At 39.9% G+C, this 23,258-nt stretch overlaps 2 protein-coding genes across 7 annotated transcripts; both read left to right on the forward strand.

Annotated features, from left to right (window-relative positions):
• Window positions 1–1,761: 1,761 nt before the first annotated feature.
• Window positions 1,762–8,346, forward strand: BLOC1S6 (biogenesis of lysosomal organelles complex 1 subunit 6). The gene is made up of 5 exons (XM_083850185.1): window positions 1,762–2,112; window positions 2,732–2,876; window positions 4,087–4,174; window positions 4,771–4,857; window positions 5,643–8,346. Exons 1-5 carry the CDS (start codon window positions 2,043–2,045, stop codon window positions 5,760–5,762), a joined length of 510 nt encoding a protein of 169 aa, XP_083706311.1. The 5' UTR covers window positions 1,762–2,042; the 3' UTR covers window positions 5,763–8,346.
• A 2,948-nt stretch (window positions 8,347–11,294) lies between these two features.
• Window positions 11,295–23,252, forward strand: SQOR (sulfide quinone oxidoreductase). Of its 6 annotated transcripts, none has more exons than XM_083850149.1 (10): window positions 11,295–11,408; window positions 15,592–15,719; window positions 16,162–16,332; window positions 16,828–16,881; window positions 18,491–18,685; window positions 19,538–19,747; window positions 20,242–20,425; window positions 21,252–21,319; window positions 22,277–22,455; window positions 22,843–23,252. In XM_083850149.1, the coding sequence occupies exons 1-10, from the start codon at window positions 11,399–11,401 to the stop codon at window positions 22,898–22,900; spliced, it is 1,257 nt and encodes a 418-aa protein (XP_083706275.1). In that variant the 5' UTR covers window positions 11,295–11,398; the 3' UTR covers window positions 22,901–23,252. The 6 variants fall into 6 exon arrangements, with proteins under 6 accessions (XP_083706275.1, XP_083706272.1, XP_083706271.1 ...); XM_083850146.1 differs by having other exon boundaries at window positions 11,301–11,408; window positions 15,592–15,843; XM_083850145.1 differs by lacking the exon at window positions 11,295–11,408 and adding an exon at window positions 11,577–11,731 and having other exon boundaries at window positions 15,592–15,843.
• The last annotated feature ends 6 nt before the right edge of the window (window positions 23,253–23,258 follow it).

A 23,258-nucleotide genomic window follows, 5' to 3' on the forward strand; every position in this document is an offset into this window, starting at 1 on the left:
CTCCTGCAGGGACAGAAATATCTAGCGCTGAGTAAGGACAGTTGGCTGGGGGGACTTATTGCCCTCAGCAGTGCACCAGGGCTTGCCAGTTTGCCTGTCACTGAATAACTATGACCAGATTTTTTGGAAATGTCAAGAATCAAGTCATGTGTTATCAAGATGAAATTCTGTTGAACAGAGCTTTTTGTAATGCCCTGTTTTACTCCATTTATTTATTATGACAGTCAAGGCTGTACTCTCTCTGTAGTCATGTTTACTTAATCAGGACAGAGAGTTTTTAAGAAGTAACCTATTAATGCAAAGTATTTCCTTTTCATGCTGTCATCCCTGAAGTCATACAGCACTTTCAAAGCTGATGGCTTCAAACATACTATTTGCTATACAACTCAAGCTAATTTATTCTAGCTTTACTCAGATTTCTGTGGGGGGAGCTACTTTCCATGTAGGTGTGCTTACATCAGTTACAACAATAAAATCCAGAATGTGTAGGTGAGTGTTGCATGAAAAGTTTCTGAACACAGTTGCTACAATGCAGCTGAAAAGCAGCCTTGATTATTTGGTGTTACAGTGACATATAACAGTGTACAGTGGCACTTGCATAGTCAGTAGTCCAAAATTTAACAGCTTGCTAGCATATGAGTCTGCAATCTTGCTGGGAGGCTAAAACCTCAAAAAGAAAGCTAGAAAGTTGTATACAAACTTTAGACAAGCATCTGGAGATAGAAAATAAACATTGCATTGCTGTGGGATTAGGAGCAGCAAGTAAGCGCAGGAATCCAACAGAGGACAGGAAGAGGACAGAGAGAAAGACAGGAAGCGTATGAGGATATTAAACACAGATTCACAAACGTTGCCCCTGGATGGATAGAAGTGCAATCAGCTTTTAGGTTCTTTGTAGTCTCCTTTCTGTAGCTCAGCTGCTATCTAGGGACTAAAAGACCAATTAACCTAATTATATAGAAATATCCTCAGCATGATTTTCCTTCTGTTTAACTAAATTTGTTTTATTGTACATACAGTTCCATGGGTCATGGGGGTTGTTGTTGTGCAGTATCCTATTTTTGGATAACAATGGTAATATTAGTACTTCCCCCCCCCCCCCCCCAACTCCTTGAAACCAAATATTTAGACCAGCAGGTAAGTATGCTTTTCAGCCAACCATTTATGTCCTTCATTATAGGTTTCACTTAACTTCCTTTTCAAATATCGTTATCTATTAGAAGAAATCTTCATTTAGTCCTTCACAGGATAATGTACTTGGTAACGAACCTGGGAAGCAGTTACTTCCCGCCCCCAAACTTGTAACAGAATTCCCAGTGCTGAGTGAAATACAGATCACTTTACACAGGAAAATGAGACACTTGCTATCAGTCTTGGTTTTGCAGTATTTGGTTTGATAACTAGCTACATTTTAAGTGCTGTAGACACAGATACCAGTTTTAAATTCCAATCGTCAGTCTATTTCTGTGAGGTGTGGGAGGGCCTGGAACAGGCAAAGCAGCAGCACAAATCTGAAACTCCCACACCTCACGTGTGCCTGTTTTGGGATGATGATCTCCCTTGTTCTCCCTAGAAATCCCTCCTGGGAAGTAGCACTGCTAAGCAGGCTGAACTTAGCTCAGGCTGAACCTGAGCTGGTTCAGGGCTGTTCAGGCTCAACGACAGTGTCCTGTGGGTGCAGCCCGTCTTCGGGCCATGTTTCTTTCTTAACGTGAAAACAGAACAAGAGACAGAAAGAACAAGAAGGGAAAGCAGGTGTGTTTTTAATCAGGTGGCAGCGCCACAGTTGCCATCGCGCTACAAAGACGAACACGACCTTGACGAGACGCACGCCGCTTACAGCGCGCTGTGCCGCCTCACTGAGGGCACAGCTCTCTGAGGGCACGACTCACCCCAGCCCGGCCCGGCCCCAGGGCTCTGAGGCCCGGCCCTTCCACAGCGGCCCTTCTAGCCGAGCGCGGCAGTGGAGACTCTATGGTGCGGCTTGGCGCGGCGGCCCTTCTAGCCGGGCGGAGCTGTGGAGACTCTATGGTGCGGCAACCATGAGCGGCGCTGGGTGGACTCGGGAGGAGGCGGAGGTGGTGGCCGACGGCGGCCCCGAGCGGCCGCTGGGTACGTGAGGGGGACGGCAGGGCCGGGGGCTCACCCACCCGCAGCTCCGGCACGGGAACCGGCCCTGGGTGGTCCGGGGAAGGAGCAGGCGGCGGAGATTTAGGGGCCTGGGCTGCGGATTCGGGAGTGGTGTTCTACGGGGGGCTTCCAGGAAGGCAGTTCTGAATATATATATATATATATATATATATATGTATATAGTCATAGGTTTGCTCGTTGACCTTGAGAGGGAGGTGTGCGTTCCTGTTTAGGTTATTCGTGATACATAGCCCAAATAATTGATGCAGTCCCTCTCTGTTTTCCTCAGTACATTTTAGTATTTAACACTGTTTAACAACGTGTTTTTGGAATATTCTCATTCCCTCTGCCCGTTTTCTCACTGTTCAGCTGTGGGATAACCACACACCAGGAAGCTCATGATATATGGCTGTGAACAATGGAAGGGTAAAGAGGGAGGGAAAAGGAAGGGAAAAAGAAGCACCATTCAGCAGATAAAGGGTGAAGAACTACAACTTGAGGCTGAAATGCCTTTAATTTTTAACCAGGAAAATGCAGTTGCTCTAGGTGAAACTTAGTAAATGCTGACCTGCCCCATTCACCCTTGTTCCTCCCTGTGTAGGTTCCATTGATGCATCTCCAGATGAAGGAGTAGTAGAAGATCTGCCTATAATAGATGAGAAAGCTGTGGAGCAGTTAACTGAAGGATTGATTTCTCATTATTTGCCTGATCTTCAGCGATCAAAATCAGCTCTACATGAACTTACGTAAGCAAGTTTTTAAAAGCAGCTCCAAACATACTGGTTTGCCTTTTTTCTTTTTTCAGTGCAATGTTCTAGCAGTCCTTAACTGAAATATTTGATAGTAGCACTGTGGTATTCCAACTGTGACGTTCAGGTTAGTTAAGTGATATGCAGGAGTACTGGGAGGTGTGTAAGCTGTGATGTTGCCTATTGGAAATCTGACTGAAGAACATATAATACTAAAATCCTCTGAGCCAGACGTAGCAGAAGACATGCAAGTATCTTATGTAGTTGTTCACTTCTATAGTGGAAAGTCTGCCAAAAAGTATAGACTTTTTTTGCAGTGATGACCTTCATATTGAAAGCAGCTTGTGCAGTAGATTGCTTGTTGTCCAGTCTTTAAACTGTGTTGCAAAAGATGCACCGAGAAAACACAGTTAAGTTGCTAAACTGATAGGGATTCTTTGTATATTGGTATCTCACTGATAATTGAGAGCAGTTTGTTTCAAATGCAGACTGGACCTGCCACAGGGGCAATGTTGCGGGAGAAGGCTTTACATAGAGCCATCTCAGGTCTTTAGGGTACATTGATTTGAGTTTCGTGATGCATAATGTGTGCCTGCCAAGGACAGCCTGTGTCTGAGAAGAATTTAGCTGATTTGTGTGGGGTAGAAGATTCTTAATAAGCACCATGGATCCACGCAAGTTCCATACAGAAATATCTTTGTTCTGCAGCATGACTCAGAGGCAACTGAGTGGAAAGTCAAGAGCTAATAGGTTTTCCCCCCACATTCAACCTCACCTCCCAAAGAGTTGTTTAGTCACTGCAACCTGCCTAGTGCCTATATCATCAAGGGTTTTCAACTGTTCATCCTGTATAATGTTAGGTAGCAAAAAGCTGATTTTGTGTGTGCTTGGCTGGGGTTTTGCAAAAACCATTTACTTGTATTGTTATTGAAATCAGCTGGCAATCCATAAGAAGAGTCTGATACTGAGAAGCATGTATTTATGCCTCTATGATCAAAGCCAGTATTTATTTAAAGGGCTAGTTGAAAAAATTGTAAAATACAAAATTCTCTCCAAAGTTTAACGCTACAAGAGCTTGCCATCACGGATGTTACTGATTTACTGAACTAGAAATAAGTGCTCTGAAAACCTGTCTTGCGCAGTATATCCTTACACTCCTTCATCTCTGCTGCTTTACTCTGGGTTTATGGATCTTTTCTTGTTTCAGACAGAACCAAGTGGTATTACTAGAAACATTAGAACAAGAAATTACAAAATTTAAAGAATGTAACTACATTCTTGATGTCGATGCCTTGGTAAGTACTATGAATGCTTTTCTAAATTTCTGCTAGTATGGATTCTCCTCCTACCCAAGGAGCAACTTGTGTATTTTCATTGTTCTTAATGACCTACAGGAAGGTTACCAACCAGTGCAGATATGAGATAAATTCCTCCTGGAGATGGGTGCAGAACCAGCATGTTTTCATTAAATAGAAAAGGCACTGGGAGGAAAGAACACACTCAATCTGCCAGTGGTAGTAAGTCTAGTTCAAATCCAATAGCCAAAGCAAATGCAGTTTTTCCAGTAGGACTGAGGTGAGCTTTGTGCACTTCTCTAGACTAGCAGAAAGGATGCTTGAAACACTGATATGTGGAGCATAAATTGGCAAGACTTTTATTCCGTTCTAGTGAATGTTAATTCAGTAGGCTACCAGGTGTACCTGTTGGGATATGGTGGTTTTCTGTATTGATGTATGTAAACTGTATATAAAAACTCCAATATGTTTAATCCATTATCAAATTGTTGTGGTAATTGCTATGTTTGTGTTTGCTGTTTTCATGTGTAGCTTTATTAAAAAACCCAAACTATTCCAACTTGACAGTCACTATCTTAACTGTTATGTTTTTAAAGTTTTCAGAAGCTAAAAACTATCACAGCAAGTTAGTGAATATTAGAAACGAAATGATGATGCTCCATGAGAAGACATCCAAGTTAAAAGTGAGTGGGGTAACTTTTCTACTTTGTAACATAGCTATTGAATTACATATTATTGACTTTGTTTTTATTTTGGATGCATGCTCACAGTTCTGATGAAAATAGAATCTATGTTAAATTCCATTCTTAAATGTTTTTTCCCATGTTTTTGGTAGCACCAAACCATGTATGTTTTTAAACTTTCGCTTACTGCTTTCTTTGCTTAAACTTAAACATCCGAACTATTAGTAAATCTCAGTGCTGTCATTGTGCTTAGGCAGTATGAGAAAGAAAAAAGCATCAATCTCTTAATCAACTCCATGCCAACTAATTGTCTTTATTGTTTCAGTTTCTGTGCCTATTCTAATGAAAACTAGGTTGTCATAACTGTAAGATTTTCTCCTTCTCTTTAATGTAGTATTGAGTGGCATAAGTTTACTGACTTCATGCTATATAGGCAGTCTCCGGTTACGTTCTGTCAAGATTAGTCCTTCAGTGTGTTCAGTGAAGAGAATTTTCTCTCAGAGGCAATACAATGCACAGTACACGCTCTGTCTGGTAGATGCAGATGATGACTTTTAGTGAGACCAAGGAGAAAATGGTTTGTCTTTTCTCCCCTGTGTAGATCACAGAGTTGCTCTTTCTAAAAGGAATGATGAAAGGAGAAGGGATGAAGAAAAGATAAATTGTTTATGGAACATTTGATCATAACCAGAGTAGACTGGAGAAGAGAATTTTAAAAGAATGGGAGGGATGTTGTTTACAGTTCCAAATTAAATACAGCCATAACATTTTTCTTTTCTGTTTAGAAAAGAGCACTTAAGCTGCAACAGAAGAGGCAGAAAGAAGAACTAGAACAAGAACAACAACGTGAGAAGGAACTTGAAAGAGAGAAGCAATTAACAGCGAAACCTGCTAGGAGGACATGAAAGCAGAGCATGCAATAACTTGTACAAATGAATCATTTCTGCATTCTCTGGAATGAAGGCAGACTTTGATTAAATTGGGCTATAGTTGTTACTAGCAACAGTCTACTCTGCTATTATAAATTCCAGAATGTTCATAATCAGTTAGAAACATTGACATTTTTCATTTCAGCCATTCAAGTTGCCTTCTTTTGTAATGCTATGCAGTTTGATACTATTATAATGTAAGTTCTTTTCTTTTTTTTTTTTTTTAAATATATATATATATATAGGAGAACCTAATAATCACAGTTCTTTGAATACCTCTAATTTTTCCATCTGTTCTTTTGGTACTGAGAACTCTTAAGAGTTGTTTGGTGTCTGGCATACATGATTTTCAGACAGCGTACAGAATGGTAGTTGTCAAAGTTCGGTTCTGGTCCCCACACTGAGAGCCTGACTGTTTCACTGAAACTGCTTTGATTCAGGAAATTGTGGTCTCCTTTCAATGCCATGGATCTGATGAGATTTCTGGTGTGTTTGCCTGAAAGTTGACCTTACTGAAGCAGCTTTTTTTATGTTGTTGTCAGGTAACTTAAGAACAGCTTCAAAGTAACTTTTGAATCACTTTCCAGCTGAATGGGTTGCGGAGCAATCATTAAAAAAACAAAAAAATAAAATAAAGCAGAACACAAGATTCTCAGAACTGATGTGTGCACAATACAAAGATCATTGACTTTGTGCTTCTACAAATGTTTAAGTCAGATGAATGAACTGTCGCTTCTGTAATGGTTCAACTGGAAGACTCTGGTCTAGGCAGATTTCTACAGGACTGAAAGTTATAGTTTCTTCACATTGTGTGACTAGTTGAAGCATAACCAAAACTAAACAGCTTCTACTTCGTGTGAAATTTAGTTCTCTGTAGGAAAAACTACATTTAACTTTTTTCCTAAACAAATTATTCATGTGTGCTTTGGGGCTATGTGAGATAATCTGTGTGAGGGCAGCATAACGAACTATTATTGGTGAATACTGATGATAAATGTTGTATGGAGGTTGATATCCATTTCTGTGAGTTTAGTTAATTGCAGTACTCGGTGTGAGTTCCCATTCAAAGGAACATACATCTGGTTTAGACTGGCAAAAGAGCTTTAAACTGTTTGGTCCTACAGTCTAACAAACTAGTTGTGTTGTGTCTGTTATTTTTAAGTAGTAATGTAAATGCCATGTATTGAAGTAAGACGAAGGGTAGGCTGTGTGAAACTTTCCACAAAACACGTACGGTAAGGCACCAGAGGGGTGCCTCATTTTTAATTTTTCTTCAATTTTAGATGATTTACATGTTGTATACATGCCTGGACTCATAACTTTCTGAAGTCCTAATTTCCCACTGCTAATATTCATCTTTTTCTGTGAAAGACCTACTGTAACAAGTAGTCATCCAACACAGAAAGTCAACTGCATTGATCTTTTGGAGCAAAAAGAACAAATTCCTTAAAGTAGTCTGAAGGGACACTGAAATGCTATTACCGAAGTAGTAACAGATTAAAACTTTCCACGGGTGTACTTTCTTTAGGTTGAATTTGTCTTGTCTTAATTGCCAGTGGATTGTTGACCTGTGCTGTGGTTTATGTGTATTTCTAAAAGAAATGTAAAGAATTTTCTACAGTCCATTTTTGGAGCAGAATGTACATAAATACTGTTTTAAGGTTTTTTTTTTTTTGTATTTTGTAATGTAACTACAAAACTAGATTCTAGGAATTTAAACTGTTCTTATTGAAGTATAATATGGAATTAGATGCCTCCGTGAAGTATACTAGTCAGAATTAATTTCTGCTAATATTTCTTGTTTTCTGTTGCCTCATGTAGTATCCAATTTAGTTTTTCAAGTTGGAGTCTCTTGTTTTCTGTTTTGTTTTTTTTTTTAAGTTTGCTTGTTTCTTCTTTGGAGTGTTTTTTTTTTTTTTTTCAAAAAAAATCATGCCCACTTTTACTGAAAATGTAGAATTCTAAGCATAGAAATTGATGCTTTTGCAATTGCATGTTTCAGCATTTCTTTGGAATTCCTGATCAAATGAAGAAAAGCTTGCAGTGCTTGCCTGAGGAATCACAAACACATGTAAAAATATAGTTGATAGTTTTCCCTTAAAATTGTATTAAGTTCTGTTCTTGTATGCATAAGAAACTTTTAGAGAGATTTTATTAAAATTAAAGGGGGGAAAAACAAATTGGGGAAAGTTTGGGCAGCTTATATAATGTCTTTATTAATTCCGTGAACTCTTAATTATGTCAGTTAAAGCTATAATTTGTCTCCATTAGATACTAGTCTTTCAAATGCTACTCTTTTATGTCTTAATGCATAAGAAGTAAATGCCATGTTGGATTAATATAACCACAGTGTACTGGCATCTAGTACATGTACAGCTAGATTGAATAATCTTATTACTGTATGCATTTAGTCTTGCTTGGCTTTAGGAAAAAATGATTTATCAGTTAGATAAATGTAGTGTTGGACACTTTCTTACTGATTTTTTTTTTTTAATCCGGGTGAAGAGTTACAGTTAAATGTATTGTTTAGAGAAACAGATAAAATTACACTCTAAAACAATCTCATTGTACTGTTTCATACTTGGTATGCGACTTATTTTTAAGTTAGCAAGTCACTGTGGTGGAATTAATACTTAAATGTGCAGTATTGCTTTGAATTTCTGCTGAGTGGATTAATATGTGGATAATCAGTGCTGACTGGGGAATCTTGGTTTCCTGGGCTTCTATCATTAGTATTGTTAACCTGGACACTTAATTTGGTTACCCCCTCCCATCAGGAACCGTTCAGGTTCACATTAGATAATTTTTTAATTCAGTGAAATCTGGCCTTTTCACTGGCAGTAGTAACTCTGCCATGTTCATAAGACGTATGTTTCCCTTGGAAAATGGCAACAGAATATTTGATCTGTTTTTAGGCTGTATCATGACCTGAGTGATAAGAGCATAAATAATACGAAGGTTGTTTCTCTAACTGTGCTGTTGGGATTCTTGCACCTGAGTGAGTTCCCTGGCTGATTTATTCCCAACTATGCTTTAATAGATGCTTTCTGCCACCTACTGTTTGCTTTGCAGCACTGCTCTTCTCCCTATATTTTAATTTTAAACTTGGCTTTCTAATGCCCTGACCCGCAGGAGAAAATATTTTTAAAATTCCATTAAATCTAAGTAGTCTAATTGATTTTTTTCTTTTTATTGGGTTAGTCGTGTGAATGCTATATATTGAAGAACTGGGGTTTAGTGATGTAAACCTGTAGGACCACAATATAACAGCATGAATATTAATATGGCTATTGATTCTAGGCAAGATAGTATGCACTAAGTTTCAGTAAGACAGTATGTCAAGGTAGCAAAGATGTATGTATATATATATTGTTTAAATCAAAGTGTCAGCTGAAATCCCAGTAGTTTTGGCACAAGTAGTACTGATGGTCAGAAATTTGAAGTGCACGTGTACATATTTCACTTGCCTCAGCCCTCAATGAAGCTATTTGTAGAATCACAGACACCAAAACCTGACACCCCCATCCCTGCCACTACCATAATACATCTTAATACATCTTCTAACCAGTCCTTTGTGATACCAAGGCAGCCCATAGCTCTATGGTGTGACATGTGATTTGATAGTCTACATGAAGAATATCTGAAATTACTAAAAGTGACGGGGAAGATCTGTGCTACTGGTACCTGACACTGTCACAACAGTGCTCGTGTGAAGAAACTGTTTTCCTTCCAGTAGTAACTGTTGGCAATGACATCTGGGGGATAACGAGTCTACCTCCAGTCTGTATATTGAAGTGTTGCTCATGATATGCCACATAGCTTTAAATCATAGATGTTGGCTGCACCTGCTAACTCAGGGTTTCCGTTCCTTCTAGTTTGTGCTCCCATCTATCAATTTAATTCTATGATGTCAAGCCATGGGCCTTAAGAAAGGAAATCAAACACCCTGCTTGGCAAATGTGAACAGCAGTGGGGGGGGCAGTGTGTAGAAAAGTTGCAGCAGACTTCAGCTTTCACAAGCTTGCATCTAAATGCAACAAATCACTTTAAAACTTGATTTTGAAACCATTCTATATCTGTACACATTCAAAGGCATTATTTCTAAAATAGTAATGTACAGAAGGAATTAAGTGTGCGCTGTCATTAACATGGCTATGTCAGACAATAGATAAGGTTGAGCTATTTTGTTTCACGTGGTGAAATGAATATATACCCCAGCACAGCTGTGAAAGCAAGACCATGTGTACATTGGTAAGGAGAACACTATGCCTGTAAAATAACAATACAGCTTATTGCTGTGATGAGCAAGACTTTTTCCCCTGTCACCTGAGACTCGTGTAAAGAGTAATATCCTGTGTAAATACAGTCTACCAGAGTAATTATAGAACAGTTAATCTGAGCCCTTTGTCTCCTCCCCACCTGAAAACAATGCTGATGTCCTCCAGCAGCCTAATGGAAGTTGCTAGTTTTCCAGTGTTTAAAGTCAGGTGGAAAACATGCTGGTGAACATCTTTTGTGAAGACACTGTGTGCTCTCCCAGTATGCTTTCCCTTTGGTAACATCCATGCAAGTATATGTGTTTGTTGAAACCTGTCGAAAGGTGTTTACTGTCCTGTTGAAATTAATACCTGTTGGCTAAACGGGCTTTTTGGATTTATTCTGTGTATTTATGTGGGAGCAGCCACTGACCATGTTTGATGGTGGGGGTTTTCACAAGCAGGCAGAAGGAGTTGTTCTGTTTCAGGTGCTAAAGTACTGCAGCCTCACCTCCAACACCCTTCCTACCTGGCAAGGAACATCTCTGAGAACAGAGGTAAACTGACGTTACGCTTATCAGCCTTCAGCCATAAGTTGAGAAAAGCAACTGAAGTTTCTTTCCTAGAAGCAGAAGTAACAAAGCACACAAAATAACACAGAACGTAGACAAGCAGTTCAAGCAAATGAAGGATACTTGCTACTGGTTGGCCACGAGGAGGGGCGGATGTGCTTGTGCTGGGTGAATGACAACTGGGGAACAGAGACAAATACTGTTCCTACTCTTCTGCGTGGGATCTGATTGCAGTGCACGTGCCTGGATGCTCCTGGATGTGTGAAAAGCACACAATGCTTTTCAAATTGGCACTCTGCAGACTGTCTCATCCCCATCTTTTGCTTTTTACTTGCAGACAGTGGAAAATCTTTGTGGTATTTTTCAGTTGAACTTCTCCACATATTTTGCCTATTCTTTATATCTTTCTACAATTGCTTGTTTATCAGCTGAGCTGCTTTACTTATGCAGAAACTTTGTGCCAAGAGGGGAAGGTCAAACCTGAGAAGGAAATGGCCTTACACATGATTTGGATTTACTGGTTGCTCAATGCCTATCATGGTTTGGCATAAGTACCTTTGCCTGTGTATTTACTCTCAGCTCTAATCTTTGCATGGATTTTCTTGGCTTGACAAATATGATTCAGTGGATTAACAACTGTTATTACTTCACCCTGTCAGCATGCCATAAATCAAAGGCCCTATAAGTTGTAGGGAGAAGTATTTTAAGGTCTGGCTCAGCAGCGTGCTGCAGTTGGCGGAACAAGAGCAGCCTGGCACTGGGGCTGGGAGGCTCCTCTTCCTCCATGCATGCAGGTGAGCTACAGCCTGCTTTCCCAAGGGCACTTTGCTTTTTATTTTTCACACATTTTTAACGTGTTGCGACTCCAGCCTTACGTGTGGCGAGCTGTAAGAGCACTTGGTTTACAATACAAAGAAACCTAGGGGGAGAAAAAACAAAAAAAAGAAAAAAGTTTCCCTAAGCCGGCGACTCCGGGAGGCAGGGACGGGGCTGGCTCCGGCCGGGCAGCAGCCGCCCCTTATCGCGCAGGGGCGGCCCAGCCTGGCCCGGCCTCCCTGCCTCCCTCCCCGCCTCTCCCTCCCTCCCCTCAGGGCCCGGCTGGCGGCGCACCAGGCAGGCGAGTGCGGGGCTGGGGGGGTAGGCGAGAGCGGTGGGGAGGGGGAGATAAGGGTGTGCGGGTTCCCCCCCCCCGCGCCATCGCAGCTGACAGCTGCCGCGTCTTGCCCATGCAGGGGCGCCGGGCTGCTGGCCCCTTGGCTTCTGGGCGAGCCCGCACGGCTGCCGGGCGACCGGCTTGTGAGGCCCGGGCCGTGTTTGCCGGGGCCCGGGGATGTACCCGCGCCGAGCGAGTGGTGAGGTGCTGGGTCGGCTGGCGGAGCTGGGAAGTGAGAACGCACCTTTGAGCCTCGGTGCCCCTCTTTAGCCGCTCTGGCTGTGGTTACCAGCCTTGTTTCGGACTTACTGTCCGTGTCTTTATCCATTAGAGGTTCGTTTTATTTAATTGCGGCCATTAATACATGCAGAACCGTAACCCAAGACAACTTTCACCCTCGGAGCTTGTTCGTTGGCTGGGGGGAGGTTGAGGTTGTAGCCGAAACTTTAATGCAGATGGGTGGGTTGTAGCTGCTCTGCGCTGGGTTCTGCACAGAACTAGCTGAGGAGCGCTTGTCCTGTTCTGCTGAATCTGCTTTCTTGTGTGGAGATGGCAGTTAGCTAAAATGCACAAAAATATTCAATTATAATGCATCAATTAATAAGCCCATTTTAGCAAGGTTTATCTTTAAAGCAAATTAAAAAAAAAAAAAAGCTGGCAATCGTTTTCTCCATGATGCTTGTAGAAATGTTATTTGTTTGCTTTTTAAGAGCAGCTTAATGAAGATGGTTCTTGTGTTTTGTTTTCTCGGTCTCTTAAAGGTACATAGGTCACTAATTCTGGAGAGGTGCTTCCTATATTTGTTAGTTTTTACCTGGGAAGTCAGTGTTCTTCTGTTGATACTACCTTAACCTGCTCGATGGCATGCAAGCACCAGATAATATGGAGCTCTTCGGCTCAGTCTGATCTTTAATCACGTTTTCTTCAGTATTAAATAGATTTATTCCAAAAGCATGCAGCATGCAATCTTTGATTATCATATCAATACATTTTTCTTTTGTGAATCTAATTTTTCTACAAATAGCCTTACAGTAAAAGGGACAGGAGATTTATGAGTGGAGTTAGTGACTACCTTCAAGCTTAGTCTGTTTAAAAAAAAAAAAAAGAAAAGAAAAAAAGCTTAGATATGCTACCTCTCCTGGTAGAAATGCCATTTTTGTGAACTTCAGAGTCACAGTGTGACCTGATTTTTACGTGTGCTACACAAGTTGTACTGCAGTAGCATTACTCAAGCTGTCAATGCTGTAACAAACCGTGCTTTGCAAGCAATAGGAATACAGTTCTACTTGCTGTGACAGAACTAGTTTGAAACAGCAGAATTGGCTCAGGCAAAGTGCAGCCCTCGCTAAATGGAGAAGTGCTGTGGGCTTTACCTTTCTAGCCAGAGCTCCAAGACTTGCATTCAATCCTTCATCAGGAATGTGATTTCGTGCGATACAAGGCTAGTGCCAGCCGGGATGTTCTGTTATATATAGTTTAAAGGACACTAGATGAGCATGCTGTATGTTACAAAGGTCTTGGAAAAGCTTAAGACTTCAGCTCAATTCAGTAGGCTGATTACTAATTTTCTATTTTTTCTTTCACTTTTGTTCTGCGATTCCTTCGTCCCTTTTACTGTACCCAAATTAGAGGACTGGTGTGTTGTTGACAGACCTGTTAATTTGAGAGTTTAATATGAAGGATTTTGCTGTTTGTTTTTAAACACCTGTCTGCAAATGGCACTTCAGGTTGTTTGTGTGCTCTAAAACAACTTAAAAGCAACATAATGTTGCATTCTCATCTGTTAGACTGCTTGTAGTTAGGGTACGTCTTTGTGTGTTTGTAAGTATGCTTACAAACGTGCTTACTTCAAGATCTGTTTGGTCAGAGAGGATAATTATTCCTTACTTAGAACTACAAACATGAAGTCTTGTTCTGGACATGCTGTGTACTGTCAACCAGCAGGCCACAGTGCCTGCTCTGCTGGTTTAATAAAACCAAACCAAAACCCTTTGTTCATGAGCTTGGGGAAACAGGATGTACCTCTTAAAACTGTGTCACAAATGGAAGTTGCAGAAATTACTCATCACAAAAATTCCTCTTTCTGACTTGAAGAGAGCATGACACATCTCTACTGGGTAACTTACTTCTAGGGCTACAACTTCCTCTGCATGCTTGAGCAGGTTGTCCACTTCTTTAAAGAACAGCCTGCACGAGATAAACAATAAACATCCTTCTAAAGTGAAACTAACTCACTCGAGAGTTGCTGTTTTTTTACAGGGAAGAGGATGAGAAGAGTATGTCTGTATCTTGGAAACTTCCTTTAAAACAAAGTGAATAAAATTGTTTTTGCAGAGGACACCTCACATGTTTTCTCTCTCCTTCCCAAACTAGTTATACTCTGAGAGGTAATAATGGGACTTCCTAAAGAATTTAGGGTACACAGAGGTGAGGCTAAGATAACACAGAAGGTGCAGAATGAATTGCTCAGCTATGTCTAGTGTAGCAGAGAGTTCTTGGAGTTGTCCTTGGATTTTATTTATTTATTTTTTAATATTTGAAATTTCTGGTCTAGATTTCAAACTCCTCTCTGTAAATGCCATAAAGGAATTTTACCCTTTAGAAGTGAAAAAGCTGCAGTTCTTGCCTGGTGATTCAAGGGATTAAATAAAGGGGGTCAGGTGAAAGTACACATGAAAATCTTGTCATAAGTTGATTTTCAGGTTATAATGCTTACTCATTCTTTATTGGCAATGCTGCAATAAGGAAATGAATTAAAATGAGTTTATACCTGTTTTATCGCTGAGAAGCTAAAAACTGATATTCAACATGTGCAGGCAATGTATTCAGAAAACGAAAAGTTCTTGTTCACTCTAGCACAGGGAGAGAAACATGTTTGGAGATTAACATTAACTGACATTTAGGTAAAACAGTTGCACTATCCACTTGACTACAGTTGTCAAGATTCCACCACCTCCTGGTTCTGACTCTTCCTTGTCACGTGAAAAGGTGCAGCTCTAGCAAGGGTAAGGACTGGTTTCTGACCTTTGCTTCCAGCTGCTTTACTGATATAAATGCTAAGAGGTGATCATGGACAGAGAAATAAGTATTTTAGGTGTACTTAAAGATCCCAAATGTAGGAAGATGTAAACTCTTGTTTCATGGAACTTTGTTTTCCTGTGAAGCCTAGGGCTCCTTACTTCTCCTGCAACAGCAGATTAGTACACATGCCCTTGCTCATAGCACTGGAAAACTTGGCATGCTTGCCATCATGGCCTGCACCCCCGAGAGGTGGGGAGAAGGGGAACGTCTGCTGTACGCATATGCTGGTCTATGTTGGCATTCAAATACAAATGTAATGATTTATTTTCCAACAGTGGAATGGCACTCAGTATGTTTGCACAACTCGCTTATTCAGTATTTCAGTGATCTTCAACATTAAATCCTACAACCGCACCACACTGCAACCTAGGAAATCCTTTTCTTTCTTGTGGCACTCATCTCTTCAGGGTGTAGTGATATTACAGCTGGTGTAACAGTAAATGTTACAGCAAATGCATCAGCTATGCTACAGCATCAGATGCACTTTCCTGCCAAAATAAGCTGAAAAACTTATTACCCTTTGTTAGAATTCATTTGCTTGTAGGAAATTTTGATTTCCTGGCAGAGGCCATGATTAATTTTTATGTTTTTCCCAAATTGCTTGCAATCAGTCTGCAAACTTAGTGTCTTGGCTGCAACAGAGGTTTAGTATTACAATTCGTGCCTTGGAGACTCATCTAGCCACATAAATAAATAGGAACTCTGCCTTCTGTCATTAACTGGTGCCTTTCCTTATCTTGCAGCTTCCTGCTTACTGAAAGATGGCAGCAATTGGAGTAGCGCTGTCCTGTTCCTGTCTCCGTCCTGGCGTATGGCTGCTGAAACCAGGAGCGCAGAAGATGAGCTCCCTCGGTTTACATACAGCTGCCAGGTGTGCTGCCAAGGATTATTATGAAGTACTTGTTCTGGGTGGAGGCTCTGGTGGAATCACCATGAGTGCTCGGATGAAGAGGAAAGTGGGGGCAGAAAATGTGGCTGTTGTTGAACCAAGTAAGGTAAGACTTCTCACAGTGAAAGCAATAAGCATTTTACATATGTGACCAGTTTGATCTGGTTCTCATCCTTCTTCAGCCCCACATATTTTTAACTGTGGAGAAGAAGCCAACTAACATGCCTTCAGTAAGCTTCACTTGAAATTTGTTGCTCCGTCATAGAGATGCATGCATCCGTTCAGCTTTGTCAGGCAAAACTCTTGGTTATTTATACAGCTCTTTGGTTGAGAATAGCACATTACTTCCTATTTGAAGTGATGTACCTGCATCTTAAAGTTCAAGTAAACTCTTCTTAAATAGTCATTTAAACATTTCTTTCAGACTCATTACTATCAGCCATTGTGGACCCTGGTTGGTGCTGGTGCAAAGCAGCTGGAAACGTCTGCACGTCCAACAGAAAGTGTAATGCCTAAAGGTGTTGAGTGGATTAAGTCTCGAGTTATGGCACTGGATCCAGATAAGAACTGCATCAGGCTAGAGAATGATGTCAAGGTAATAACATCAGAAAAATGTTAATCTCAGTCACTTATTTGGTGTCTGTCCATCACTTGCAGATATCCTTGGAACTACCTATGGAGCAAAACCTTCCCAAGCACTGAGGAGGCTAGGAAATTTGCTTAGTCTTATGAGAAGTACTTGATTCTAAAATCTGTTTCTAATAATTGTTACAGATAACTAGGTTAGAATAACCTCAACTTAAGACATTGTCATCATGAGTCTTTTTCCTCTTTATAGAGAACTGAATACAAAAGGTGGAATAGTTTGCTCAAAACACTTGGTTTCCTGTATAGCAAAGCTTGTGTGTAGAACCCTTAATGCAGTTAGCATTTTAACGATAAATTATTATTACAGCTTAACATTTACTTTCATAATGCCTGCCCTTATGACTCGATTGCTGTCAGATATCTTAAATTTTCTTTGAGATAATGTTTTGTTTGTTGGTTTTGTTCTTCTCTAAAATACTTTTTTTTCCCCTCTCTACAACAGATATCTTACAAGTATCTGATAATTGCCCTTGGGATTAGTCTGCATTACGAAAAGGTACTTCTTTTGTAGTAATCATGTTTTTATTAGTTTTAATGGCATCATATGCCCTCATGATTCACTAATGTAAATGGTTTTTTGGTATACTTTTTTTTTTTTTTTTTACTGCAGGATACTGAATGCTAGTATGAATCAAAGAGTCAGAAGGCAGCCTAATGTATCAAGTGTGTCCCGCCACAGATTTGTGTGTAAAAACTCAAATTACCCATGAGGAGGTCTTTTAGGATAGCTTTGTGGCACCTCTATGGCAACACCAGGTGATGGGACAGCAAGTTAAATCTGAACATCAAGTGTAGTCTGTGATGAGACAATGAGGTATGCAGACTGCAGTCTGAGGCATCTCTAATGTAAGCAGAAATGAGGAACACAGAGCAGTTAGTAAAATGTGTCCTGAAGAATCAATTTGAACCCTCTCTACCACCTTTTTTTAAAGGGTACACTTCAGAAGTAACCAGCTGTTACATCTGTGTGTGAATATGCCTTTGGACCCTTCCCATCTATTAGTTTTCTTGTACTTTTCTACAGTGGCACTCAAACTCATGGTATGGCACCAGAATAATCATAGCACTGCATAGGAAGAGGAAAACACAAAGGCAAGGTGTTGGAGAGATTTGACACTCCTGGCTTTAACCTGCCCAGCATATGATGTAGTAACTAATAATGTATTTGACTCTCCTTTTGAATAGCTCCTAATGCATACACAAAGCAAGAGTTAGTTAACTAGAGTCACACAAGATGAATTCAGCTGATTATATCAGCAGAGTGAGGAATTGCATTGTGCTCAGTGTCTCTCTTAGTCTTCATTTAAATTTCTGCTTGAAAAAAATAAATAGAGTGTTGAGAAATTTGGTATTTGGTAGTGGAATCCATGTAATACAGTTAATCGCTATTACACTCTGGTGAATTTAGTGAATAAAATTCATAGTAACAGGCTTATATGGCGTTAAAACCAAAGTGGCCATTTTAAAAAGGATGGTTGCTTTCATTTGTCTTCACCAGCAGCATAGTTCCTGGTGTAGACTGTAATCTCTCAAGCACATTGCAGTGATGTAACGTGACTCAGTTTTCTCTCAGAAGTTCTGCAATCAATTATTTTGAAAGAGGGACAACTGCCTTTCTCATAAACAGATGCTCTGGCATACGAGTAGGAAAATAATTATTGGAGACAGAGCTGCAGCAAAACAACCTCAGGAAATACAGATATCTGCAACTAAGTATTGTGAGAAGTTTCAATCGCTTTATAAACTTTCATAATGTTTTTTTAGCGTGATTTTTTTTTTTACTTAAAATGATGTGGCAGTGACTTTTTCTGTTCTTACTCTGAATTTTGTGCTCTAGTCTACAAAAACTTGGGTCTGGTTCTGCACTGAACAGTTAGAGTACAGATGTTGCAGACCACAGTCATTTCAGTAAATATTGCAACTACTAAATTTTGATGGAAATATCTGTTTGGTTGGTAAACTTATTTTCAAAAATACCAACTAGCAGGTTTGTATGAGCTTTCTTTTTTTCTTCAATAGCTGTTTCTTAAGTCTCCATTTAATACTTGATGATGAAGACAAAATTCTTGCTGTCTGTACTTTAAACCTTTGTTTTTTTTCCTTAGATCAAAGGCTTGCCTGAGGGTTTTCATCACCCTAAAATAGGTTCCAATTATTCAGTTCATACGGTAGAGAAAACATGGAAAGCTTTGCAAGATTTCAAGGAAGGAAATGCTATCTTCACTTTCCCAAACACTCCAGTGAAATGTGCAGGGGCTCCTCAGAAAATCATGTATTTATCAGAGGCCTACTGGAGGAAAGTAAGTATTTTCCTCTCTCTGACAATGTCTCTTACCACATATGGAAGGCTTTTTCTAAGAGGTTTTTATTATCTGTAAAACAAATAAAAAAAACACATGGGAGAAATGTGACTCGGGATTATTAAATGAAAGTGACCAAGTTGCCTTTTCTGTTTTTAATGTTTACTAAATGAAGCTAACTGAATTGTGCATAAGCATTTTGCATTTATTTATTACTGGAGAAACTTGCAGAATTCAGAATTCATAAGGAATGAACTGCTTAACCTGCTTCTGGTGAGCTACTGATACAACTGTTCTCAGCCTAATTTACAACTGCAGGAGGTACACTAAAATCACGCTGGCTTACATTGTCATTCTTTTTGCTTTAAGTAGCCAGTGCCTACTAAAGCAAGCTTAGTGGCTAAATAAAGCAAGCTTAGTGGGAACAGAAGACAGCTTCAAGTAGAAGCGTCAGGCTCCATATGTTTTAAAATTACATGACCAGCCTACTGGGTATCTGAATAATGCATAGAATTGACAGTTTCAGAATGCTACTACAGATGTTTAACCTGCATACAGCATCGTTGTTCAACAAATTGCAGCCATCTCTTTTCCCTAGCAATTTGTGTGGGGGACATCTTCAGTACCTTACTCTGAAGGGGTAAAGTATCGTAGGAATTAAGGTACAAGGATGTATCCTGTCTGGCTTCTAACATGCTGTGAAATACTGTATCTGAAGAGTTCTGATGTTAGTACTACACTAATTATTGAACTGCACTATTCTGTTAACTTTTCAGTAGTGTGGCATAGTTCTCTTGCATCTGCTAGCTTATCTTTGTAAATAGAAAAGGCTCACTTGATTTTTCTGTGCAGACAGGAAAACGACCCAAAGCAAACATACTGTTCAACACTTCACTCGGTGTCATATTTGGTGTTAAGAAGTATGCTGATGCGTTGACAGAAATAATAAAAGAGAGGAATATTTCTGTTAACTATAAGCGGAACCTTGTTGAAGTTCGAGCAGACAAGCAGGAAGCTGTGTTTGAAAACCTGGACAAACCTGGAGTGACTGAAGTTCATCAGGTGAGAAGCTTTCAGGCCTCTGGTTTTGTCCTTTTTCTTTGTATATACTGTAATGTAACTGCCACAGTATAACAATGTAATCTGTTGCTCTATTGTATACTGCCATTTCCTCCATGTAGTATGTTGTAGTACTTTAATTTCAGAAGATTCAGGTTTGAAACTAAGGTGGAAAGAAGCGGGGGCGGGGGGAATGACTTAATAAACCATGCCTGAAGTCCTGTATACCTTGTTAGTATAATTTGGGAATGTCTCAGGCATATATATGGAGGAAAGAAAACTTCTGTTAGGCCAGTTTACATGGAGTTGACTGATAAGGTTCATGTTAATAAGGAATTTGGAAAAGATGCACTTCAAATTTGAGATCAAAGTTTCACTCTGTATGCCCACGTTTAAAATAAAAAAGAATTCTTCATACTGTTTTTAATTCCTTACATCAATACAAGTATGATTTGCTCTGATAAACTAGACATTTAGTGCCTTTTCTGTCTGCCTAGTATGAAATGCTTCATGTCACGCCTCCAATGGGGCCACCTGATGTACTCATCAACAGCCCTGTCTCGGATGAAATCGGCTGGGTAGATGTAAATAAGGAAACTCTACAACATACAAAGTATCCTAATGTTTTTGGTATTGGAGACTGCACCAACCTCCCAACATCAAAAACTGCTGCAGCTGTAGGTAAAGGCCTATGTGTGTTTGTGTGTGCAGTGGGAAGTGTGGGAGTGACAGTAAGCTTTTAAAACAGATGGATTGTTTCGTTTGTTACTCTTGAGGCCTGAACTTCAATTTTTTTCCATCTTTCTAAAGGACTTAAGTCTCATGGGCCAACTGACGAGCTAAAGACTGTACTGATGCCATTAACCCCCAGTTCTCATTTCAGATGCCTGACAGCTTTACTAATCCTATTTTCTGTGTTCACAGAATGGCATAAAATGAATGTGCTACTCTTGCATTGTCATTATTCAGCAACCAGACTTTCTACTCTATCTTAGCAGCTCATGCATGTGTGTCAGCTGATAAGTCTCTACTGAGGAATCACGTGTTCATTCTTGTAGTTACAGGGTCCAATATAAAAATGCTTTACATGGTCTTGTAACTTTAAAAGAAAGAAAATCAAATCCAAGGGTCTGTAGAGTAATGTGAAGAGTGGTATAGGCAACTATTGCAGCAAACTTCAGTGTGCTGGAATCTTCAGTGTTTGGGAAGACTCGACAAGTATAATTCAGCATGGGAGAATGGGTATAGGCTAGAAACATATAGCTCAAGTTTTGTTAAGCCTTCGCATATTGGAAACAATGAGGCCAAAGTGTTACTGCAAGTATGATTTTTTTTTTTCCTTTACCTGGGACTGTAAAATTTGCAGACTGATTTGACATATATGTTCAATTACAGCTCAATTATCTAACATACCCAGCTACTACTGTTTGCTCAGCAGTATGACAGTAATTGCTGTCTAAAGCAAAGCCTTAATAAACTTTTTTTTCTTCTTCTCTTCGTTATGTAGCTGCCCAGTCTGGAGTGCTTGATAAAACTATTTCCCTGGTAATGAAGAACCAGTTGCCAACTAAAAAGGTACCTACAGCTTTTGTCTTAGGGGGAAGTTGTCTTGAATGTTACACCCACTCTCATGCAGGAATTTCTGCTAAGACAATCAGTTAAACTGCATGAACTGAAGACAGAAAGGGCTTCATGTCAGCAGCAGAGGTGCTAAATGGCTAATTACTTATGTCATAGTAGTAATTTAGTAGCACAATTCATATTCGTGGTATTGTCTCTAAAAACGTGATCTATTTCCTTCCTTCCGAGTTGGAAGAAGTTGAAAAGCTGATTGGGCTGGGTTCGTTGACAGTGCAGGTGGACTTATTTGGAGTAAGACTGTTGGCTAGTATAATCCCTACTCCAGGAAAACCCTCACAAACCCTATATATCTGTACTATGTTCAGCTTGTCTCACGTGTACAGAACACGATCTTCTAAGGAGTTAAATGGAAGTTTTTGTACTCCAGAAGCTGTTAAGCCTGTGACTGTTTTTTTTTTTTTTTTTTCCTCTGAGACAGCTCTCATTTTAGGCACAGCTCCTCAGTTAATATTCCTGGGGTACTGACCTGAGTATCAGTCCATACTGCTGCGATCCCCTGGAAATTCTTAAGACTATATTTAAGAACCTGTTCATATTCTGTCCCTTAAAGCCAGCACCAGCTCTTGTCCTTATCTACTGGTCATCTTTGCTGCTGGTTACAGTAATAGCCAGCAATTAATAACACAAAGCCCTTTAGGCAATTGTTTAGGTACATTCTAATTTAAGTAGTGTCATTATGTAAATATACAATCTGCAACTGAAAGAAAATAGCTTGGTTATGATGATTATCAGCTCATAACTGTCAGCCTTTTAAGCCTGCTAGAATTAACACTAAGTGCAGAAACCTCCTAGAACCTTACTTTGGTATATTAATGTTAATCATATAACTCGCAATACTTGAGAATCTAGCCTTTACTCAGATTAATCTAAATGGTGTATTCTTCCTTCCAGTATGATGGATATACTTCCTGCCCACTAGTAACAGGCTATAACAAGGTCATTCTAGCAGAGTTTGACTACAATGCTCAGCCTTTGGAGACCTTTCCCATTGACCAGAGTAAGGAGAGGATAACCATGTACCATATGAAAGCTGATATGATGCCCTTTCTCTATTGGAATGCACTACTCAAGTAAGTATTTTAAGTCTGAGGAGGCATAGGTAGTATGATCGTGCAGAACAAAGCCAGGTACAGGTACCAGTACCTGTTCTGGATAACAAGATCTTTTAAGAACAGTAATTGTACAGTGAACTTTAAACTTTTTGAGCATTCTTTGCTACTAACGGGGGCTTGTGCAGGAAAAGTATTGAACTTCACAGAAGGACAACCCTTGGGCAAGTTGAAACAACCTAGCTGAAGCAAAACTGATTCTCCAAGACAAACCCCTAGCATTCCTCTCTTAGTAAATGAAAGTATCATAAGGGAGTAAAACATCCCCCTCCCCCCCCCCTTACACCTATTCTGACAGCATGTGCAGATATGACTTTGATGTGATGAAACAACTTTCTCCCTTTCTAGGGGCTACTGGGGAGGACCAGCTCCTATCAGGAAACTAATGCATCTGGGCTTGAAGTAAAGTAACAGCTCACAGCCAAAACTCTTGAAACATAAGGACTGGCCATAGTGCATGAGTACTCATACTCCCTCTTGGACAACCACTTAATAGACTGACTTTTTAAAAGGAAGCTTTTATCCCAAATTTACTTTCTATCTACTAGGGGCTAAGCCTTACTATACACTCAATGCTCTTCTATGTAAACCAAAGCCTTAAACTAATTCTGTATGTACACTGGAGGTTGAAGTTAAGTTTGAGCTTGCCTTGAGCTACAGGATGCTACTGAAATTTTCTACAGCAATCATTGACCATAAACTTATATAATGGAAGAGTTCTTCAGTGACTCTACACGCTAGTAAAAGTCTGAAAACCACCTCAT

Source organism: Anser anser, assembly GCF_964211835.1.
Source record: "Anser anser genome assembly, chromosome: 10".
In the NCBI taxonomy this organism is placed as follows: Eukaryota; Metazoa; Chordata; class Aves; order Anseriformes; family Anatidae; genus Anser; species Anser anser.